Source organism: Xenopus tropicalis, chromosome 5, assembly GCF_000004195.4.
Source record: "Xenopus tropicalis strain Nigerian chromosome 5, UCB_Xtro_10.0, whole genome shotgun sequence".
NCBI classification, from domain to species: domain Eukaryota; kingdom Metazoa; phylum Chordata; class Amphibia; order Anura; family Pipidae; genus Xenopus; species Xenopus tropicalis.
The window spans coordinates 64,401,165-64,420,768 of record NC_030681.2 but is presented as its reverse complement, the minus strand read 5'-3'; the positions used below and the strand labels follow the sequence as shown (position 1 = coordinate 64,420,768).

General features: G+C 41.7%; 1 protein-coding gene across 2 annotated transcripts in view; it reads left to right on the top strand.

The window, feature by feature from the left end:
* tagap (T cell activation RhoGTPase activating protein) overlaps nucleotides 1-19,604 on the top strand; it is a 66,706-nt gene that overhangs the window by 29,664 nt on the left and 17,438 nt on the right. For both annotated transcript variants that reach the window (XM_012963168.2, NM_001079232.1), the window contains exons 2-3: nucleotides 2,096-2,181; nucleotides 13,301-13,471. In XM_012963168.2, coding sequence (XP_012818622.1) covers nucleotides 2,096-2,181; nucleotides 13,301-13,471 — 257 coding nt within the window. The remainder of the gene's footprint in view (nucleotides 1-2,095; nucleotides 2,182-13,300; nucleotides 13,472-19,604) is intronic.

Here is a 19,604-nt window from a genome sequence, read left to right as displayed (position 1 = left end):
TCTGGCCTGTTGGTCTTTTTAATTCGGTAAGACTTGGCGTCTGGGGAATGAAACGGCAGAAACGGCATAACGCTGGCCTGGCCTGGCCCGTCTGTAAGTCAATGTGGTTTGTGAGCCAAAAAGTTTGCCCACCCCTGGGTTTGACTGTCAACGACGAGGTTGTTTTGTCTAGAAAAAAAGGTGCTTGCAAGAGGACATTATTACTCTTTACAAGTACATTACAAGGGATTATAGACAGATTGGTTCCCACAAAAATGATCAGCACACCAGAGGCTACCCCTTTAGATTAGAGAAATGGAGCTTCCATTTGAAGCAGTATAGGTTATTTTTTACAGTGAGGGCAGTGAGGTTGTGGACTGCCCTTCCTAGTGATGTTATGATGTCAGATTCTGTTAATGCCTTTAAAGGAACAGTAACACTAAAAAATAAAAATGTTTTAAAATATTTAAAATATAATGTACTGTTGCCCTGCACTGGTAAAAGTTGTGTGTTTGCTTCAGAAAGACTACTGTAGTTAATAGAAATAGCTGTTGTGTAGCCATGGGAGCAGCCATTTAAATTGAAAAAAGGAGAAAAGGCACAGGTTACATAAGAAGATAACAGATAAACTGTGTAGAATACAATGGGAATCTATGCTACTTATCTGTTATCTGCTTAGTAACCTGTGCCTTTTCTCCTTTTTTCAATTTAAATGGCTGCCCCCATGGCTACACAGCAGGGTATTTATATAAACTGTAGTAGTGTTTATGAAGCAAACACACAACTTTTACCAGTGCAGGGCAATAGTACATAATATATTAATTATTTTTATACACTTTAATTTTTTGGTGTTACTGTTCCTTTAAGAGTGGCTTGGATGATTTATTGAACAAGCATAATATCCAAAGCTATTGTGACACTAAAATCTACAATAAGGGGTATATTTATCGTGTTGTGTAAAAAGTAAAACATAACCAGTGATGTTGCTCATAGCAGTCAATCAGATTGTTTGCTTTGCTAACTGTAAAAATCTGATTGCTGATAATGCTTCACTCCACTTTTTACACAGCATGATAAATATACCCCTTAGAATTGATGTTGAGATATATAGTTTATGTATGTGAGTGTATAGATTGGTTGGTAAGGGTCTATGTGTGTGTGTATTGGAGTTTGCTTGGAAGGGTTGAACGTTAGTCTTTTTTCAACCCAACTTAACTATGTAGCTATGTACAGAATAGAATAAAGGGGATGCAGATTTCTTTGTTAAAGAGGACTGTCTAGGCTGTATTTACATGGACCTTTCTGATAAAGCTCACTTAGTTTTATCCTTTTCTTCTCCTTTAATGAATTAGTTCAATATACAGATATCAGACCCCTTATCCGGAAACCCATTATCCAGAAAGTTCCGAATTACAGAAAGGCCCTCTCCCATAGACTCCATTATAAACAAATAATTTAAATTTTTAAAAATTATTTCCCTTTTCTCTGTAATAATGAAACAGTACATTGTACTTGATCTCAACTAAGATATAATTAATCCTTAATGGAGGCAAAATAATCTTAGTGGGTTTAATTCCAGTTTAAATATTTTTTTTAGCAGACTTAAGGTAGGGGATCCGAATGACAAAAAAACACCTTATCCGGAATACCCCAGGTGTGTTTGTAAATGACCCTATAGAGTGCTGCCTGAAAGGAAATTGCACACTGCAACATCTGCATGTGGGTGGCCCCTGAGTGTTACATTCATATGAATTTGAAGTTCTGTTCATGGCAGTCATTAAGTACAGCCTTACCTTGAGGCATCAAGAGCTGTGCTCTGTGCCTTGTGATGGATTTTTTAATCCAGCCCAAGGTGCAGAGCACAGCTTGTACTGCACTACTGGTACAATAAAAGTACTTTTTTAAAATTTTGTGCTCAAGCTATTTCTATTTACCCACAGTAAGTACGCCCTTATATTCATTATATAGGTGCACAGTAGTAGTAGGTACTGACCCTTTCTTCCCCTTTTTCCTGCCTGTAGATACAATAGATATAGTGCTGGGGCATCCTTAGATTAGAGAGACATATTAAATGGACAATGTAAATAATGACTTTGTGCATATTTAATTTCTTCAGATACACAAAACCCTCGCTCAGAGACGATGCTCAGCGCCTTCCCTTGGGTTCAACAAAGCTCTTAGTAAACCACGGTCTACAGTATGGTATGTGCCTTCAGTCTACTCGAGGTTTATTCCTTTTAAATCACTGAATTTATGTGATCCTAAAGTATTTTTCTTTGCAGTTTTGGGTTTTAGATCTTTGCTGTTAAAAAAACAATACAATTAGGGTTTACTCCATTTGACCCCTCCAAACTGTTCTAGCTACCTGTAAAACATATTTTGCTAGAGTTAGCCCTATGCTTTGTTGTCTTGTTCCAGTACAGGGCATTACATCTACTAAAATCAAGGTATTGCAGTTATGCACATAAAAAGACAGGAACAACTTGGTCACCAATCAGCAATTTCCTTTACAAATAACTTAATAAAACTTAATAAAACAAGTTTAATTACATTAATGGATGTAGATTGGAAAGCTGCTTAGAATTACATTTTCCTTTATTATACAAAAATATTTTTAATGAACATCTCTTCTTACTTTATCACTGGATATATATATTCAATGTCTTTTACAAATGCACTTTGCATTTTTAACCACTAGATGGATTTACAATGCATATTCTAAAATCATGAAGGTTTTTATGTACATACATTGTATTAACTGAACTATTTCAGTTGATAATATGCTATTTTTTGTGGGGGAATTGAGGTCTCTTCACAGCTGGGGCAAATTCTCATTGGAGTATGATTAAGTGTTCCACTTTTTTATGGTAAAAGGTTTCAGACACCACAGGACTCCAAACAAATGGAATTTTAAAGGGTTGTAAAACCATATACAAAATTTCTTGGCTGTCAATCATATTTTGCCTTTCCCTCCTTTATATTTCAGGGGAAAGAGATATATATTGGTAGAATTATGTAGTTACTGGTGGTGGAATTAGTAGTGGAAATGTGAAGATTGCAAAATATGGGGTGGCTGAAATAAGCTGAAAGTTAAAATGGAAAGAACACAGTAAAAAGGAGAGCAATCTGGATAAAAGACTGAAAAATAAAATTATAGAGCAGGACGAGAGAGAGTTATTTAGTTAACACCTTGCTGTAATGTTTTTTTTGTTTTTTTTTTACAGACGTAGCCAAGTGTATTCTTCCTAGCATAACTGTTTTATCTCCTCCCCCTGACCTCAAACAAAAAAACTTTCACTGTCAGAGACCTTACACAGTCACAGAAAGTGCAGTGGAAACTTTATTCATAGCTTGTGGTCAAAAAGCGGAAGTTCTTTCCGATGTGCATTGTGAAATGGAATGGAGGTAGATTCAGCTAGATTTTGTCTTTAATTGCTGTCACCTTTCCACTTTTTAATAGGCAGCTATCACCCTCAAATTTTTCCCCAACCAGAGGTGTGGGCTAATAGAGCCCACACTCTGGTTAGGGAAAACAAAAGCTTTTGTTGTTTCCCCCAAACGGAGTGTGGGATCTATTAATCTGCACCTCTGGTGGTGGATACAATTAGAGGGTGATAGGTGCACTTTAATATTGACACAAAATGTAAATGACTAGTAGTAACATTCATTATACTTATAATAATATATATATATATATATATATAATACATTTCTTTTTTGTCATAAAAAGACATATATTTTTACTTTTATTTTGTTATGCATGTGTCATGACCTGCCTGTACCAGAACTCTGGACTCTATGTTAGGCAGGTTCTGTATTACCTCACTGAGCCACTGGAGACTTTGGGCATCCAGCCTGTACATTCTGTTAACCCCTCTTCTTTGCTTCTGTGTTTATGTTCTCCTTCTCCTCCCTTAATTAGCCCAGGTGGTTCCAATCGGTCAATTAACGGACCTTATAAGCCTGTCACAAGCAGCCCCTGGTTGCTTGATCATTAAGCCCTTTACGTTCCTGTGACCTTACCTGCTTGTTCCAGTTCCTGTTCCTGCCTGACTCCTGCCCGCATACCTGCCTGATTCCGTTACCTTACCCTGTTCTACGACTTCTGTTCCTTACCTCTGTTTGATCTCCCGGTTTTGACCTCAGCCTGATTATTGGACTCTCCCTGCCTTCAGCCTGCCTTTGACCACTGCCCGTTATTCCGGACCCTCCTTGTTTGCTGCCAGTCCTGACCCTCTGCCTGTTTTACGGATTGTTTCGTCTTCTGCCTGCCTCTGACCACTGGCCTGTTGTAAGGACTTCCATATTGTTATTACTCTATTTTCATTAATAAATCATGTTTCAGCAACATAAATTGTTTCCTGGCTATCCACAAGTGAAGTACCCCCTGTACCCATATTACACGGCATATAAGCTCCTACCTGCCAGCCACCCACCTGTGGCTGCGCCTGACAGAATGATCAAGCCACATAAAGAGGAGCCTGCTGGTAACAACTCTGCGGTTCAAAGTAATGCTGAACTACAACTCTCTGCAGAATGGCTTTCCTCCATTAAGAGGTATGAGGGGGAGAAAGACTCATTCAATTATTTGCTTGATTTATGTAAAAAGTTTTCTACAGTGCCATTTTTCAAAGAAGCTCCTGATAATATGAAGAGCAAGTTAATTATTCTATTCCTTTTGGGCGGTGAGGCCGCAGAGTGGGCTGAAACCTGCATTGACGAAGAAGCACATTTTTTAGAAGATCCCTGTTCTTTTCTTTCATTTTTAAAAGCAACATTTACAGGAGATCTATGGCCAGTTTCAAATGTATTTTCCTCCACCTCAAATCCTTCTGCTGCTGTACTACCCAAAACTTTCCAACTCACTCCTCCGGTTCCAAGGTACTCACCCAGGCCCAAAGACTGCACACCTGCTTCAACTTCTTTCAGCGAGTTTTCTGAGGTAGAAGAGTTTTCTGAAGATTCACCTGATGAGGAAGATTGGCAAGATATTTTTGACGACAAAGAATGGGAAGATTTGGACTCAGATGAGGAAGAAATACCTACGGCATTTACCACTAGGTTTAAAGGCCGGTCTATCTCCAAGAACTCTTCTATTCCTCTGTCTGTTTCTTTTCCTGCTGTATCAGCCCCTCAAGATCTCAGGCCTGAACCTCAATTTGTTTGTTTTTCTAATATAACCAAGGCACCTCTGCTGGCTCCAGCCTCTGTGCCAGCGCTTCAGACTCCTGCTCCAGCCTCTGTGCCAGCGCTTCAGACTCCTGCTCCAGCCTCTGTGCCAGCGCTTCAGACTCCTGCTCCAGCCTCTGTGCCAGCGCTTCAGACTCCTGCTCCAGCCTCTGTGCCAGCGCTTCAGACTCCTGCTCCAGCCTCTGTGCCAGCGCTTCAGACTCCTGCTCCAGCCTCTGTGCCAGCGCTTCAGACTCCTGCTCCAGCCTCTGTGCCAGCGCTTCAGACTCCTGCTCCAGCCTCTGTGCCAGCGCTTCAGTCTCCTGCTCCAGCCTCTGTGCCAGCGCTTCAGACTCCTGCTCCAGCCTCTGTGCCAGCGCTTCAGACTCCTGCTCCAGCCTCTGTGCCAGCGCTTCAGACTCCTGCTCCAGCCTCTGTGCCAGCGCTTCAGACTCCTGCTCCAGCCTCTGTGCCAGCGCTTCAGACTCCTGCTCCAGCCTCTGTGCCAGCGCTTCAGACTCCTGCTCCAGCCTCTGTGCCAGCGCTTCAGTCTCCTGCTCCAGCCTCTGTGCCAGCGCTTCAGTCTCCTGCTCCAGCCTCTGTGCCAGCGCTTCAGTCTCCTGCTCCAGCCTCTGTGCCAGCGCTTCAGTCTCCTGCTCCAGCCTCTGTGCCAGCGCTTCAGTCTCCTGCTCCAGCCTCTGTGCCAGCGCTTCAGTCTCCTGCTCCAGCCTCTGTGCTAGCGCTTCAGACTCCTGCTCCAGCCTCTGTGCCAGTACTTCAGTCTCCTGCTCCAGCCTCTGTGCCAGCACCCAGACAGCGGCCTTGTCCTGCCTCAGCTCCTGTGCCTGAACTGCAACCCTCCGCTCCTGTGCCTGAACTGCAACCCTCCGCTCCTGTGCCTGAACTGCAACCCTCCGCTCCTGTGCCTGAACTGCAACCCTCCGCTCCTGTGCCTGAACTGCAACCCTCCGCTCCTGTGCCTGAACTGCAACCCTCCGCTCCTGTGCCTGAACTGCAACCCTCCGCTCCTGTGCCTGAACTGCAACCCTCCGCTCCTGTGCCTGAACTGCAACCCTCCGCTCCTGTGCCTGAACTGCAACCCTCCGCTCCTGCCTCGGTGCCAGCGGTTGTGCCTGCTCCTGCCTCGGTGCCAGCGGTTGTGCCTGCTCCTGCCTCGGTGCCAGCGGTTGTGCCTGCTCCTGCCTCGGTGCCAGCGGTTGTGCCTGCTCCTGCCTCGGTGCCAGCGGTTGTGCCTGCTCCTGCCTCGGTGCCAGCGGTTGTGCCTGCTCCTGCCTCGGTGCCAGCGGTTGTGCCTGCTCCTGCCTCGGTGCCAGCGGTTGTGCCTGCTCCTGCCTCGGTGCCAGCGGTTGTGCCTGCTCCTGCCTCGGTGCCAGCGGTCGTGCCTGCTCCTGCCTCGGTGCCAGCGGTCGTGCCTGCTCCTGCCTCGGTGCCAATACTTCTGCCACCAGCATCTGAGGACAAAACTGCTTCAGGACCTGCCTTCCCTGCTACTGGATCTGGTAGTTCTGGTGTCCCAGACTCTGCCAGTTCTGTTGCAGTGTTTGGTGGTCTTGTTGTTTCTCTGGGCATCTCTCTTCCACCTGTAATGGGTGTTTTGCCTGGTGACGACTCCGCTGTGGCTCCTGACCCTGGCGACGACTCCGCTGTGGCTCCTGACCCTGGTGACGACTCCGCTGTGGCTCCTGACCCTGGCGACGACTCCGCTGTGGCTCCTGACCCTGGCGACGACTTCGCTGTGGCTCCTGACCCTGGCGTCTCATCCACTCTGGCTCCTGACCCTGGCATTTCATCCACTCTGGCTCCTGACTCTGGTGACACTTCTATTCGGGCTTCCAACTCTGGCAACTTGTTGCTCTGGCTCCCGACCCTAGGCACTCCTATGTTCTGGCTCCAGTCCCTGGCGTCTCCTTTGCTGTGGTTCCTGGACTTGGTTACTCTCCTGTTCTGGCCGCTGTTTCTGATGAACCACCTATTCTGGCATTCACCTTGTTTGGGACTTTTTCTAAGAAGTTTTTTCTTTTGGTTTAATTTATGTTTTTCTGCGATTTTCCAAAGTAGTTTTGGGCCAGTATTTTCTATTTTTGCAGGTTTTCTGTTTTTGGGTTCTCTGGACTTGAAAGTTTTGGACTTTTGGACTGAAAACATTTTTGTAAAGAAGATGTTTGAAAGATGTCCACCCGATCCTGGGATCGCCCGGAGGTCGATCCTCAAGGGGGGGGTAATGTCATGACCTGCCTGTACCAGAACTCTGGACTCTATGTTAGGCAGGTTCTGCATTACCTCACTGAGCCACTGGAGACTTTGGGCATCCAGCCTGTACATTCTGTTAACCCCTCTTCTTTGCTTCTGTGTTTATGTTCTCCTTCTCCTCCCTTAATTAGCCCAGGTGGTTCCAATCGGTCAATTAACGGACCTTATAAGCCTGTCACAAGCAGCCCCTGGTTGCTTGATCATTAAGCCCTTTACGTTCCTGTGACCTTACCTGCTTGTTCCAGTTCCTGTTCCTGCCTGACTCCTGCCCGCATACCTGCCTGATTCCGTTACCTTACCCTGTTCTACGACTTCTGTTCCTTACCTCTGTTTGATCTCCCGGTTTTGACCTCAGCCTGATTATTGGACTCTCCCTGCCTTCAGCCTGCCTTTGACCACTGCCCGTTATTCCGGACCCTCCTTGTTTGCTGCCAGTCCTGACCCTCTGCCTGTTTTACGGATTGTTTCGTCTTCTGCCTGCCTCTGACCACTGGCCTGTTGTAAGGACTTCCATATTGTTATTACTCTATTTTCATTAATAAATCATGTTTCAGCAACATAAATTGTTTCCTGGCTATCCACAAGTGAAGTACCCCCTGTACCCATATTACACGGCATATAAGCTCCTACCTGCCAGCCACCCACCTGTGGCTGCGCCTGACAGCATGTTTGCTATAAGCAGCTGCTTTATTGTACCTGAATGGTGTGACAAGGAGGTCCTGGTGCAAAGGTACAGAAACTAAAGAAGTAAGACACATCCTGGTTTTTCCACCAGCAGCACTATACTTGGGGACCTGTCACCCTAAGAAATAACTCCAAATTATTTTCTATATTGTTAGTTGAGCAAAATAAACTTTACTTACTCTATATAAATAATATTAATCTTGTTTCATTCTGTCATGGAATTACTCAATCAAAGCAAGCAGGCAGCTGCCATTTTGTGGACACTGTTATGAAGGCAAGCTTTGTATCATGTCAAAATCTTGTTTATGTGCCAGAATGGGGGACCAGATGACCATGCCTATGCACTGGCTACACAATTAAATGAGGAGGAGGGAGGGGAAAAGAAAAATGTGTAGTGACATTTAGGTAGTGCTAAACGGAAAGTTAAAGTTATTGTCTACCTCGCCTCTATGCCTAAGGCAGGCAATATATGATGATTGACAGCTGGGATTTTCAAATGCCTTTATAATGGGTTTGGATGTTTTATAATATAATATAAAAATGAATTTGAATTTCATGTTTAATTTGAAAAGGACTTTTATTATACAGCTTTTTATGTCTGGGTGACAGGTCCACTTTAAGAGTCAGTATATATCTGTGTTCCACATATGGTCAAGTTAAAATGGATTGTAATAGACATCCATTCCGCTTCTTGTAGATAAAACTGATGAAACTGATCTTACAATACATTAGTGACATAGGAACCACTTTCCCTTTTTCAAGTTAAAACTATCTGTATTGTGAAGTCCTCCTGACAATGGCAACGTCAATGGTATGCCCTCTCCAAACCATCCCCCTTCCAATTACCAGTCCACACTTTAGTTGGTTGAAAAGGCCGGAGGCAATTTATTCACCCTATGAGAACCATGACATCATTCAATAACATCATTTAACCATAACATGTTAACATCATTGGGTACGTCACAACTAACAACATTAAGCCACTGAAGGCTGCCATTTAGTGGGAGCTAATCCTGCCCCCCATCCACCTTCAGGTCCCTGAGGTTCGCCATCCCCTTTAATCTGGCCACCGGCCAAAACTCCCTATCCTCAGGCCTAACCTTCTGCCTCTGTCCTAGCTGTGACTGGGTCCCCTCCTTCCTTAACTGCCCTTTTTCCTCCTTACCTTAGGGCGGGAGGGTGGGAGCTGACTCCACCTCTTTCCCGGGCTTTTCCTGGCATTGTCATGGCCCCTCCCTTCGACCGTTCCTTACTCAGTACTGGGCATCTTTATTTGTAAACCCGAGACAAAGGCAGCAGGTATGCTAAAGAAATACTAAGTTATAAATGCATTATTTCATTCCAGAGGGAGTGAGAGAGGGAAATAATACAGTTGTACGTTATAAATGAAAATTAAGATTTAAAAGAACCATATGCAATTAAATCCCTCCCTACAATTTATTTGACTAATGTTGCTAATGTCGCTGTACTTTTAATGCGTTTTCCCTGTCCATCAGAGAGAAAAATTATATTAAAATGGGATTCATGGGAGTCAGTAAATGGAATTAATGTTGTGAGGTTGTGAGCAAGTTTTCTCTAGTTTTCCATGCATTTATACATCCAGTTTCATCCTGTCCAGTTGCTATGCATAGTGGGTGTGATCTTATTATTTGGTATTTTCCCCAGGCCTAAATAAAATGTTTTGGGTTTTTTTTTACTTTTTTTCACTTTTTCACATGATGTAACACTATAAACAGTGGGAGTGTACTTAAAAATATCTTGTTATTGCAACATCAGAATTATGGATTTGAACAGGAAAATAATATATGCCCTGCCCCAAGAAAATCAGATTAAAAGTAACCTGTGAGTTAAGATCACAAGCCATAATTTTTTTAGCAACATATACAAAATTATGACATCCTTGGCAAATTATAGCAATCCCTATGCACTTTAAATCATAGGGTAATTTACTAATGCAAAGTACAGCACCTGAGGATACGCAGGAAACTCAGGGGGCTTGGTCTTAACATAAAAGCTAGTGATCCTACACCAATATCGTCCAGTTCAGTGCTGTCCAACTTCTGTGGTGCTGAGGGCAGAAATTTCTCTAGAATACATAGTGGAGGGCCGCTAATTGAAGCCAGTTTGACCACCCCCCTTTTTTAAACCACACCATTTTCTGTGGGTGCCATACTCTGCCTGCCCTATGCTGGATGTGCGTGCCATACACTGCCTGTCCTTAGCTGTCTGTGTGTGCCATACTCTGTCTGCCCTATGCTGCCTATGTGCCATACTCTGCCTGTCCTACCCTGCCTGTGTGTGCCATACTCTGCCTGCCCTACCCTGCCTGTGTGTGCCATACTCTGTCTGCCCTTAGCTGCCTGTGTGTGTCATGCTCTATCTGCCTTATGCTGCCTGTGTGTGCCATACACACAGGCAGCATAGGTCAGGCAGTACATACAATGACACAATGCTGGCATTGCTCATACAGTCTGTTTCAGATGTGAACAGGTGAACAATGTGGGTGATTACAGCCTGAGTCTGAGGTGTAAACAATGCAGGGGGTAAACAATGCAGAGATTAAAAATTGTGAACAGTACAGGGGATTACGTGTACACTCTATTTGGGATCGAGTGATTAACTGCAAGTGTGTATATATTATCAATATCAGTGTATAACATCAGTGTCCCATCCTCCAACGTACATGTTATTAATTGTGATCACATGGGATAACGATCCATCTTAGCCTCCCCCAGGTGTATATATATGGGTGTATTTCAAGAGTGTGTAACAATTGTTTGTCTTAGAAGGGGTTAATCCAGACTAGAATATGGTAGAGCATGTGTTACATGCGACCCCCTTTCCCAGGATGGGCCTCCGCTATGTGGGAGATAGGATATAGGAGCTGGATTGGAGATGAGGGTGTTGTTCAACTACAACTACCTGATGCTGTGTAGTGCAGTTAGTAAGAATGGACGTCAGAAAGGTTCTTGCTGATGAACTATTAAACAGGTTTATTGTCCAAGACAAGGTAATGGTACAATCAGGGTAATCATATACTCACAAGGCACAAGCAGTATAGATGGTACAATTGAAACACACTCTGATGCTGAAGAGAGGGTATGCACCTTTTTATCCCACCTCTTGGAAGAGTCTGGGCCGGGATACACACCTTATCAACCAGTACCCCTTTGGAGGTAGTCTAAGTAATAGGGACTCCTTCAGGTTGATAAACTCTACTCATCTCCGGGTGAGTAGGATCAGGGGTTATCCTGCCTGTCACTATCTCTACTCCGTGGCCCTGCACTGAGGCAACATTGCCGGATAGGAGAACTAATGGCTAATGGCTGCCCTTTCTAGCTAGAGCTGACTATGCTCACTTTCCTAGAAAGTGCTTTACTTAAATCTTGCTGTGCTTGCTTTTCCTCATTCACGGGGCCCTGTCTCCGACTTTCACTAGGGGTATAATGTCCCCTAGGGTACAAATGGCTTCTGGGGCCTAGTCTGCCTCCAGGCTCAGATGGAGCTCTGCTTAGGACACAGCATGCAGCCAAAAGAGGAAGCCACACCCTCCTGCTAGACACTATATCAGTCTGCAGGGGGCGTGTACAACCTGACTAAACCTATAGGGAATAGTGTTTCAACTGTAACCTGAGTACAGAGGGCTCTGCCCAATAACAGTAAAGATATGAAAGGTAGGGATATGTAGCCATAGGGAGCTTAACCCTATGGGTCCCTACAAATGTAAATATATTAAATTGACTCTTGTGCATTGGCCCCTCTAATCATGCTCTGAAATTTACATTTTGATTAAACAATTATGTAAATAGATGAATTCAGAGTGTGTATGTGTATATAAATATGTATTTTTAACTTTTCCATGTCACTGGTTGGCATGGATTAATGAACTGGGATCCTCACTTATAAGACTATATACAAACTATTATTTTTATGATGTATGAATTAAAAGTTATGTATTAATTAATCAGATGAAGCACTACATTTTTCTTGTTTTCGGTTTATTGTATTAGGGTGGCAGACACCCAGTGAAATCTGACTTTGTGAATACACTGAGCGTCTGAGTATCTTCTCTGTTAAATTACTGAAACTGCACAGGCCTGTGCTTCCCTGCACTTCTGCAAAGCAGAACAAAACAGTGAAAATTGGTCATCCATGTATGCCCAATTATTTTCTGGCAAAGCATCCAGTAAACTACCTGTGCATCTTGTCTTGTTTACTTGATATATATGCATTATGTAATTCAGAAAATATTGGTGAACTGCCCACAATGTGTGGTTCTACTTTGCTAGCATATAATATAAGGAAGCCAAGACAAAGATAAGTAAATCACATGATGCTGCAATAAGTCACATGGGTTACACAAGCAAAAGACACTGTAACTAACAGATAGTAAAGGAAGTAAGCAGTGTGGATAATGGTAAACACAGTAAACTCACAAACATATCGCTTTTCCCCTTGAGGAGTTTTCTGTTAACATATTATCACTGAATTTGAAAAACAACTTTTGATATACATGGCAGCATGCACATTACAAGGCAAATGAGATTTGCTTCCATCAATATAGAAGCTATAAAGATCTTTAAGGTGATTAAACTGGTTGTTGTTTTTTACAGCAAAGGAGAAAACAAAGGAATATACTGTCCTTGTTATGGTGGATGTATGAATCATTTATACAATATGTAGTGGATGCTGCAAAGTGTTAGCTGAGCTTTTCATTTGGCTGATTGCAAGCAACTATTTTGTCATACAAACCTGACGTCATCAGACAAAAAACAACACTCTTTTCCAGTCAGTGACCTACACCGATGCCTTATACCATTTTACCGCTAAGCATAAAGCCTTTAGTATTTTGCGGAAAATTCTGCAGAATGTTGCTGCACTTTCTGTGTTAGTCTGCAATGTAAATGTAAGGTTGCTAGTGCTCTGGTCCTTTTGATGCCACAGGACATTTTTAAAAGAAATTATTAAAGATGATGAGTGTGCAGTAAAGTTATTCCACAAGTGTCCTGTAGGCTGTATTGAACATTTCCTATGTACATGTATTTAATTTTCCATGTTTCTCTACTGATGGGATGAAAAGTATTGACATGTGTTTTAGTTTGCTGGCTTTTCCTTAAAATTCATGTAGTGAAAAAACTGTATGCTGGGTTCTTTAGAAATAACTAAGAATAATACCAATCTCCTTTTTTTTCCATAGGGAGAGCAATGGCTGTTCCATATCCATAGAACAATGCCCCTTTGTTTTGGGATTAACCAGTGAAGATTCAGAACTAATTTTGCATGAATGTGTGAAGCTGACCCAAGACTTGAAGACTAAGGAGCGCTATCTCTTCCTATTCAGTGATATGATTATTATTGCCAAATTAAAGTAAGAATATAGTCACTGTACCATATGCCTTGAGATATATATATATATATATATATATATATATTGTAGGTACTTTTACATTTTCAAAGTTACAATAGGCAGGGTGAAGAATAGATCTGCCTTATGTATTTTCTAGATTGATTTAGATATATCAAAGGCAAGATTTGGCTCATGGAGGACACCCTCTCCATGTTCTATAAATTCATCACAACATTTCATTTACTTTTCCCCTTAAAGAGTAGTCTGCTCTTTAGCAAAGGGGGTCACATGCTGTATGTCCTTTTATCAAGGATTGTATATCCACAAACATTCCACTGTTTGTGGATATACTTTTTTTTCTATTTTGGGTTTTCATTGCATCCGGGCAGTTGTTTGAACTAACATTTGTAGTGTACCTTTCATGCTGGATATATATATATATGCAGAATAAAAGTGTTCTATCTATCTACACGAAACTAAATTAAATATACACTCTATTTAAGAACTAGAAAGGGAAGTTTGAGAACAACCTTCATGTTGGGTTGAATTGCTGAATGAAATCTGATCTGTTGTTGGCTCCGCCCACATTTTCTAACCTTGGACCACAGTTTTATAGTAAAAACCACTGTGCAAAGTTTGGGGACCCTGTTTTCAGAATATACATTTCCCCACTGAAAGTCAACAAGTGACATCTGATTGGCGGTTGGTGGCTCCGCCCACTTATTCTAACCTGGAACTGCAGTTACCTAGTGACTAACTCTGCAAAGTTTAGGAACCCTAGGAGTAATAGTTAAAGAACAGCAGCAGTTTAAATTTAAACCAATAAAAATCAATAGGTAACTTGTGATTGGTGGTTGGTGGGTGTGTCCACTTTTTCTAACCTTGAGTCGAAGTCACCCAGTGACAAACAGTGGGCACCCTGGCATAAATAGTGTGAGAATTACAGCATTTTAACTTTAAACCAATAAAATTCAATGGATGAAATCTGATTGGCTGTTAGTGGCTCAACCCACTTTTCTTATTTTTGAACTGCAGTCCCCCAGTAACCAAATTTGCAAAGTTTGGGGAATCAGGCATTAAAATTGTGAGACTGACAGCATTTTCACTGTCAGTGACTAACTCTGGAAAACAACCCAAGAATTAAATATAAACCAATGAAATTTAATGGGTGGAAATGGATTGGCTGTTGGTGGCTCCGCCCACTTGTTCTAACCCTGAATATGTAGTCAGCCAGTGACTGACTGTGCAAAGTTTAGGAGCCCTGACATAAATAGTGTGATAAAGGCAGCATTTTAAATTTAAACCCAAAAAATTCAATAGGTGAAGTCTTCTTGGCTTTTGATGGGTCCACCCACTTTTTAAAACCTAAAAATGGAGTCCCATAGTGACCCTGGTGTTAATACTGTGAGAATGGCAGCAAGCTGAATTTACCCATTGAAAATCAATAGTTAAAATCCTATTGGCTGTTGTTGGCCCCACCCACTTTTCAAAACTTGGAACATAGTCACCCAGTGACAAAATGTGCAAAGTTTGGCAACCCTGACATTAAACTTGTGAGAATGGCAACAGTTAAAATTTCCCCACTGAAATGAAAGAAATGTGATTGGCTTTTGGTGGCCCCACCCACTTTTTCTAACCTTGAGTACGTAGTCACCCAGTGACTGACTGTGCAACGTTTTTGGAACACTGGCATCAAACTAATAAAATTCAATAGGTGAAATATGATTGGCTGTTGGTAGCTCTGCCCACTTTTCAAAACTAAAACTGCAGTCCCTTATTGACCAACTATGAAAAGTTTGGGGACCCTGGTGTTAATACTGTGAGAATGGCAGCAGGTTGAATTTCCCCATTAAAAGTCAATAGGTAAAATCTGATTGGCTGTTGGTGGCTCCGCCCACTTTTTCTGACCTTGAACCGCAGTTACCTGATGCCTAACCCTGCAAAGTTGGGGACCCCGGTGTTATTACTGTGAGAATGGCAGCAGGTTGAATTTCCGCCAAGTCAATAGGTAAAATCTGATTGGCTGTTCACAGCTCCGTTCACTTTTGGGCATCCAGCAATCATCATATTTTCATTCAGGCTGACCCCATGAGTTTGTGTATGTTATTCAAGTTTGGGGAGTGCAGCTGTAAGATTGGCAGCAGTTTCAATAACCCATAAAAGTCAATGGGTGGAATTTTATTGGCTGTTGTTGGCCCCTCCCACTTTGGGGTCATCCAATAAATGCTGTTGTTTCATTCGGAGTGACCCCATTATTATGTTATTCAAGTTTGGGGGTGTAGCTTCAAAGCTGTAAGTGTGACAGCAGTTTGAAAATCTTCCCTGTCAAAGTCAATGGGAAAATTGGGGTGTTCGGAGTGGCGCCACAAAAAGACGGGGGGGTGGGAACGCGTAGAAAAGCACAAGCAACCTGCTCCGCTATAGGGCAAAGAAGTGTGGATAGTTTGGGTGTTGTACCCCTAAAACTGTAGGAGAAGTAGCGTTTAGAAAATGGGGCGGCGCTAAGAATAAGTAGAAGAAGAAGAATAAGCTGAAGTCGAAGAACAGTGTGTTGGGTTTTTCAACTCAACATAATTAGTTATATCACAGGAACCTAATATATGTGCCTTGGCTTTGTATCTCAAAAAACATTTTTCTTCTTAAGCAGGTGTTGTTTGTGCATGTGTTATTACAGAAACTAATTTTAAACTAAAACAACAACCACGTAGGACCTGGATAAAATAAACCTAATTTATCTTGAAAGCAGAAAAATAAGGGGGAAATCCTGCTGTGTAAGTCTTAGCAACACTATTTCATAATCTTGGGTCACCCCTTTCTTCCAATAACTGGAAAATGAAACTGAGTTACACTTATTTTAAACACAACTTAGAAGTGCACCATAAAACTATTGCATTACTCCTAATAAAAATATTTTGCTAAGGGAAAATTTAGACTGAACTTTCATTTCAGGACAGTATCTAAGTGTTCTTGCTGTGTCAAGATACAGTATATTTTTCAATTGTGTATCATTATAGGCAACACATAAATAAGGCATAATTATACAAACATGATTATTGGTTTGCAAGATGTATTTAACATATAAAAAGATGGGAGAGTGAGAAAGGGTTAGAGAAAGCTAATGATGGGAGGCAAGTTAGGGATGGGCAGTCCCTGTAAGAAAGTTAAGAGAGTTTACATATCTGCACACTGATGTGCCAATACTAGTACAATTTACATCTCTGCTAACCATTTGTCCCAGATTTTCCTGAGTGTTTCTAGGCATCCTTAGGCGATATATATGAGCTTTAGACAGGGAAGGTTGTTGTTAATCAGTATCTTCCAGGATGTCTGTGATGGAGGCTCTACTGCTTTTCATGTCTTCAAATAGGTTTCCCTATCTAGGTTACATTTCATACAGGTGTCAGAACATCCTGGGTATATTTGTGCCAGCCTATGAGGCCAGATATACTCTGATGAAAAACTTGGTGAGTATATAGCTATCCAGGTGCCCTCATCTAGACGAGGGAGGCCCTGGGACCATTTTTTACAGATGTGTTAGACTGAGTCAACACTGTCTTGTAGAAGCATGGTATAAAATCAACTAAGTGGCTTTGTAAGGTCCTGCCTTCACAAGTAATTCTCAAGGATGAACTCTGTGACAGCTGGTGCACCATCAAGGAATTGGGCAGGAATTGGAGGAATAATAGTAATAAGATTCAGTTATGAAGTGTAAACTCCTCTTTAAGATGTACAAATTGCTTTAGTGCCCCGCCTTCACCACATTATCCAAGGACATTGGCCCCATCCAATAGCCTGGCATCTGGGAAGGTTCTGAAGTATGAAATGGCATCATTGCCCCATAGAGGGATCCGTTTGGACCAATGGCTGGCTCTGTGGGCTAATAATACTGTTCTGTGAAAGACCTGGGTCAATGTGTATATGGAGGGAAGCCCCCTGTGGAACTGGTTAGCCAGGGCTTTAAATCAGTAAACTACTGCAGCCTCTAGGACCGTAGCTTAATAATTGGGGTCACGGTTGAGCCACCACCAAGCATATACCAGCTGGCTGGCAAAAATGTATAGCAGAAAGTTTGGAAGAGCTACAGTAGTCCCCCCTTCCTTACTGGGGCCTGTGGCATCTGCAGTTTGAGAGGTGTAAAGCAGTTTTGGCAAGAAAATAGTTTCGGAACATAGTAGGGACAGTGGTAGGCTGGACCAGTTCTGAAGTTTCAAGAACATGGTTCTAACAATTGTTGCTAGATTTAGTGCTATGTACTTATGGGGGTTGCAGTAAACCACAACTCCCATACATGTAAAGGATATTGTCTTTGTTTTTATGTCTAATATTTAAAAGAGTGTTGGAACTCAAATGTATCAGAAGCAAGGCATCTGGGTGCAATCCACATAATGTCAGATGCTCTTGTATTGGAAGAAAATCTACACTCAGGGTGTATTTTGGTAAAAACAAATGTTTGTAAAAATACACTCGATGGATGTATGTATATATATGTGTGTGTGCTTATATTACATACTGGGGCCGATTCACTAAAGTGCATTAAACAAGCACTATTTATAGCATGCATTACAAATTTTATTGCTTCTTATTTTTTGCGACTTAACGCATGATTCACTAAAAGGACAGGCGTCATAATTTAGACGCGATGTTCTTTGCGTTATGTGAGGTAAATAACACATGCAATGATTTTTTTGAGCATGCGATATGCATTTTAAGGCATGCGAAATAACTTTGATGAATCAGTACTTATTTATCATGTGCTTTTTAACGCAAAAAAGCATGCGATAAACGTTATCGCACTTAAGTGAATCGGCCCCACTGTGTCTTATGGATATTAGGTCCCACTGACATGATCAATTTTTTTTCCTCCACTAGGCGTTAGTTGTTGTTTTAGTAGCCAAAACTATTTTACTACCACAGTAAAGCATGATGGTAAGTGTAAATTTACACACAAAACACATGAAATTTCCACGTGTGACATAGGTCTAATAGATTTCCAAGGATTAGGATGTCCAACAACTGGGGAAGGGGTGACAATTGTATGTATGTATGTATGTATAACTTTATTTATAAAGCGCCACAAGGGTACGCAGCGCTGTACAGTCTTACAGAATACAAAAATTCTATTTTATTAGATGATATCTACTAGAATTTTAGCATTAATCTGTGCCCAGGAAAAATCCACCAGTGTAAACTGGGTATGAATAAGAACATCTTAACTGAATCTGGAACAATGAAAGGTACATTGCTTTTATAACTTTAATAATAATAATTATAATGAATGCTTCACACATATTTTTGAGGCACTGTTAGTTCCTAACTCATTGAGCTTACAAAAATATGGACACTGGATATAGTGAAGCTTGTCCTCTGCATACAATGTTGCACAGTGGACAGATAGGCCCCGTAATATAATGAATGTAATGGAGAAAAATTGAAGGGTGTTCCCCAAAATTCTAAACTTGCTCTATGTTTCCTGTATTTTTGAGGTAATATTACTTTTTATACAGTTACTGCTAGAGCAATATATTTTTTTGAATTAGCCAGATCAATCACATTTGGGAAAATTTACACTTTAGTTACAAGTGGTACATTTACTGTAAAAACACTGGAGGCTTGTAATGATACATATATTTTCTGCAAATGGATAACTCAACATAAGATATTATTCATTTGTTGTCCATCAATCACCCATTATAGTGGGCTCACTTTAATTAAAAACATGCAGCACTGCAAAGGAGATCAAATGTCATGGTTTAGCTTTTCACCCACTGAATTTCTGAGGTTTGTCTTTCACACTTTCCTCCTACTTTACACTGTGCCAAGTGGGTGGTCTGCTATTTTGCCTGAGCCTTTCTGATTAATCATGGCTTGTGTTCTGGTCTCAATATGACATTTAGGAAAGTACAAAGTTTAATACACCTTAATACTCATTACCAAATGTATGACATAAAACTAAAAATGAAGAAGAAATACATTTTTGACTACAAACCTGTGAAAACTCTGACAAATATTTCTGACAAGTGATGTATTGCTAATTTCTCAAAATTGTAAATGCTTGGGCTCTGGGTGCATTTATACTGTTCTTCCAGTGAAGACTGTCTCTTATGTGTCTTAGTTTATTGTTTACACTGCAGCCTTAGGGTCCATAACAAATGAG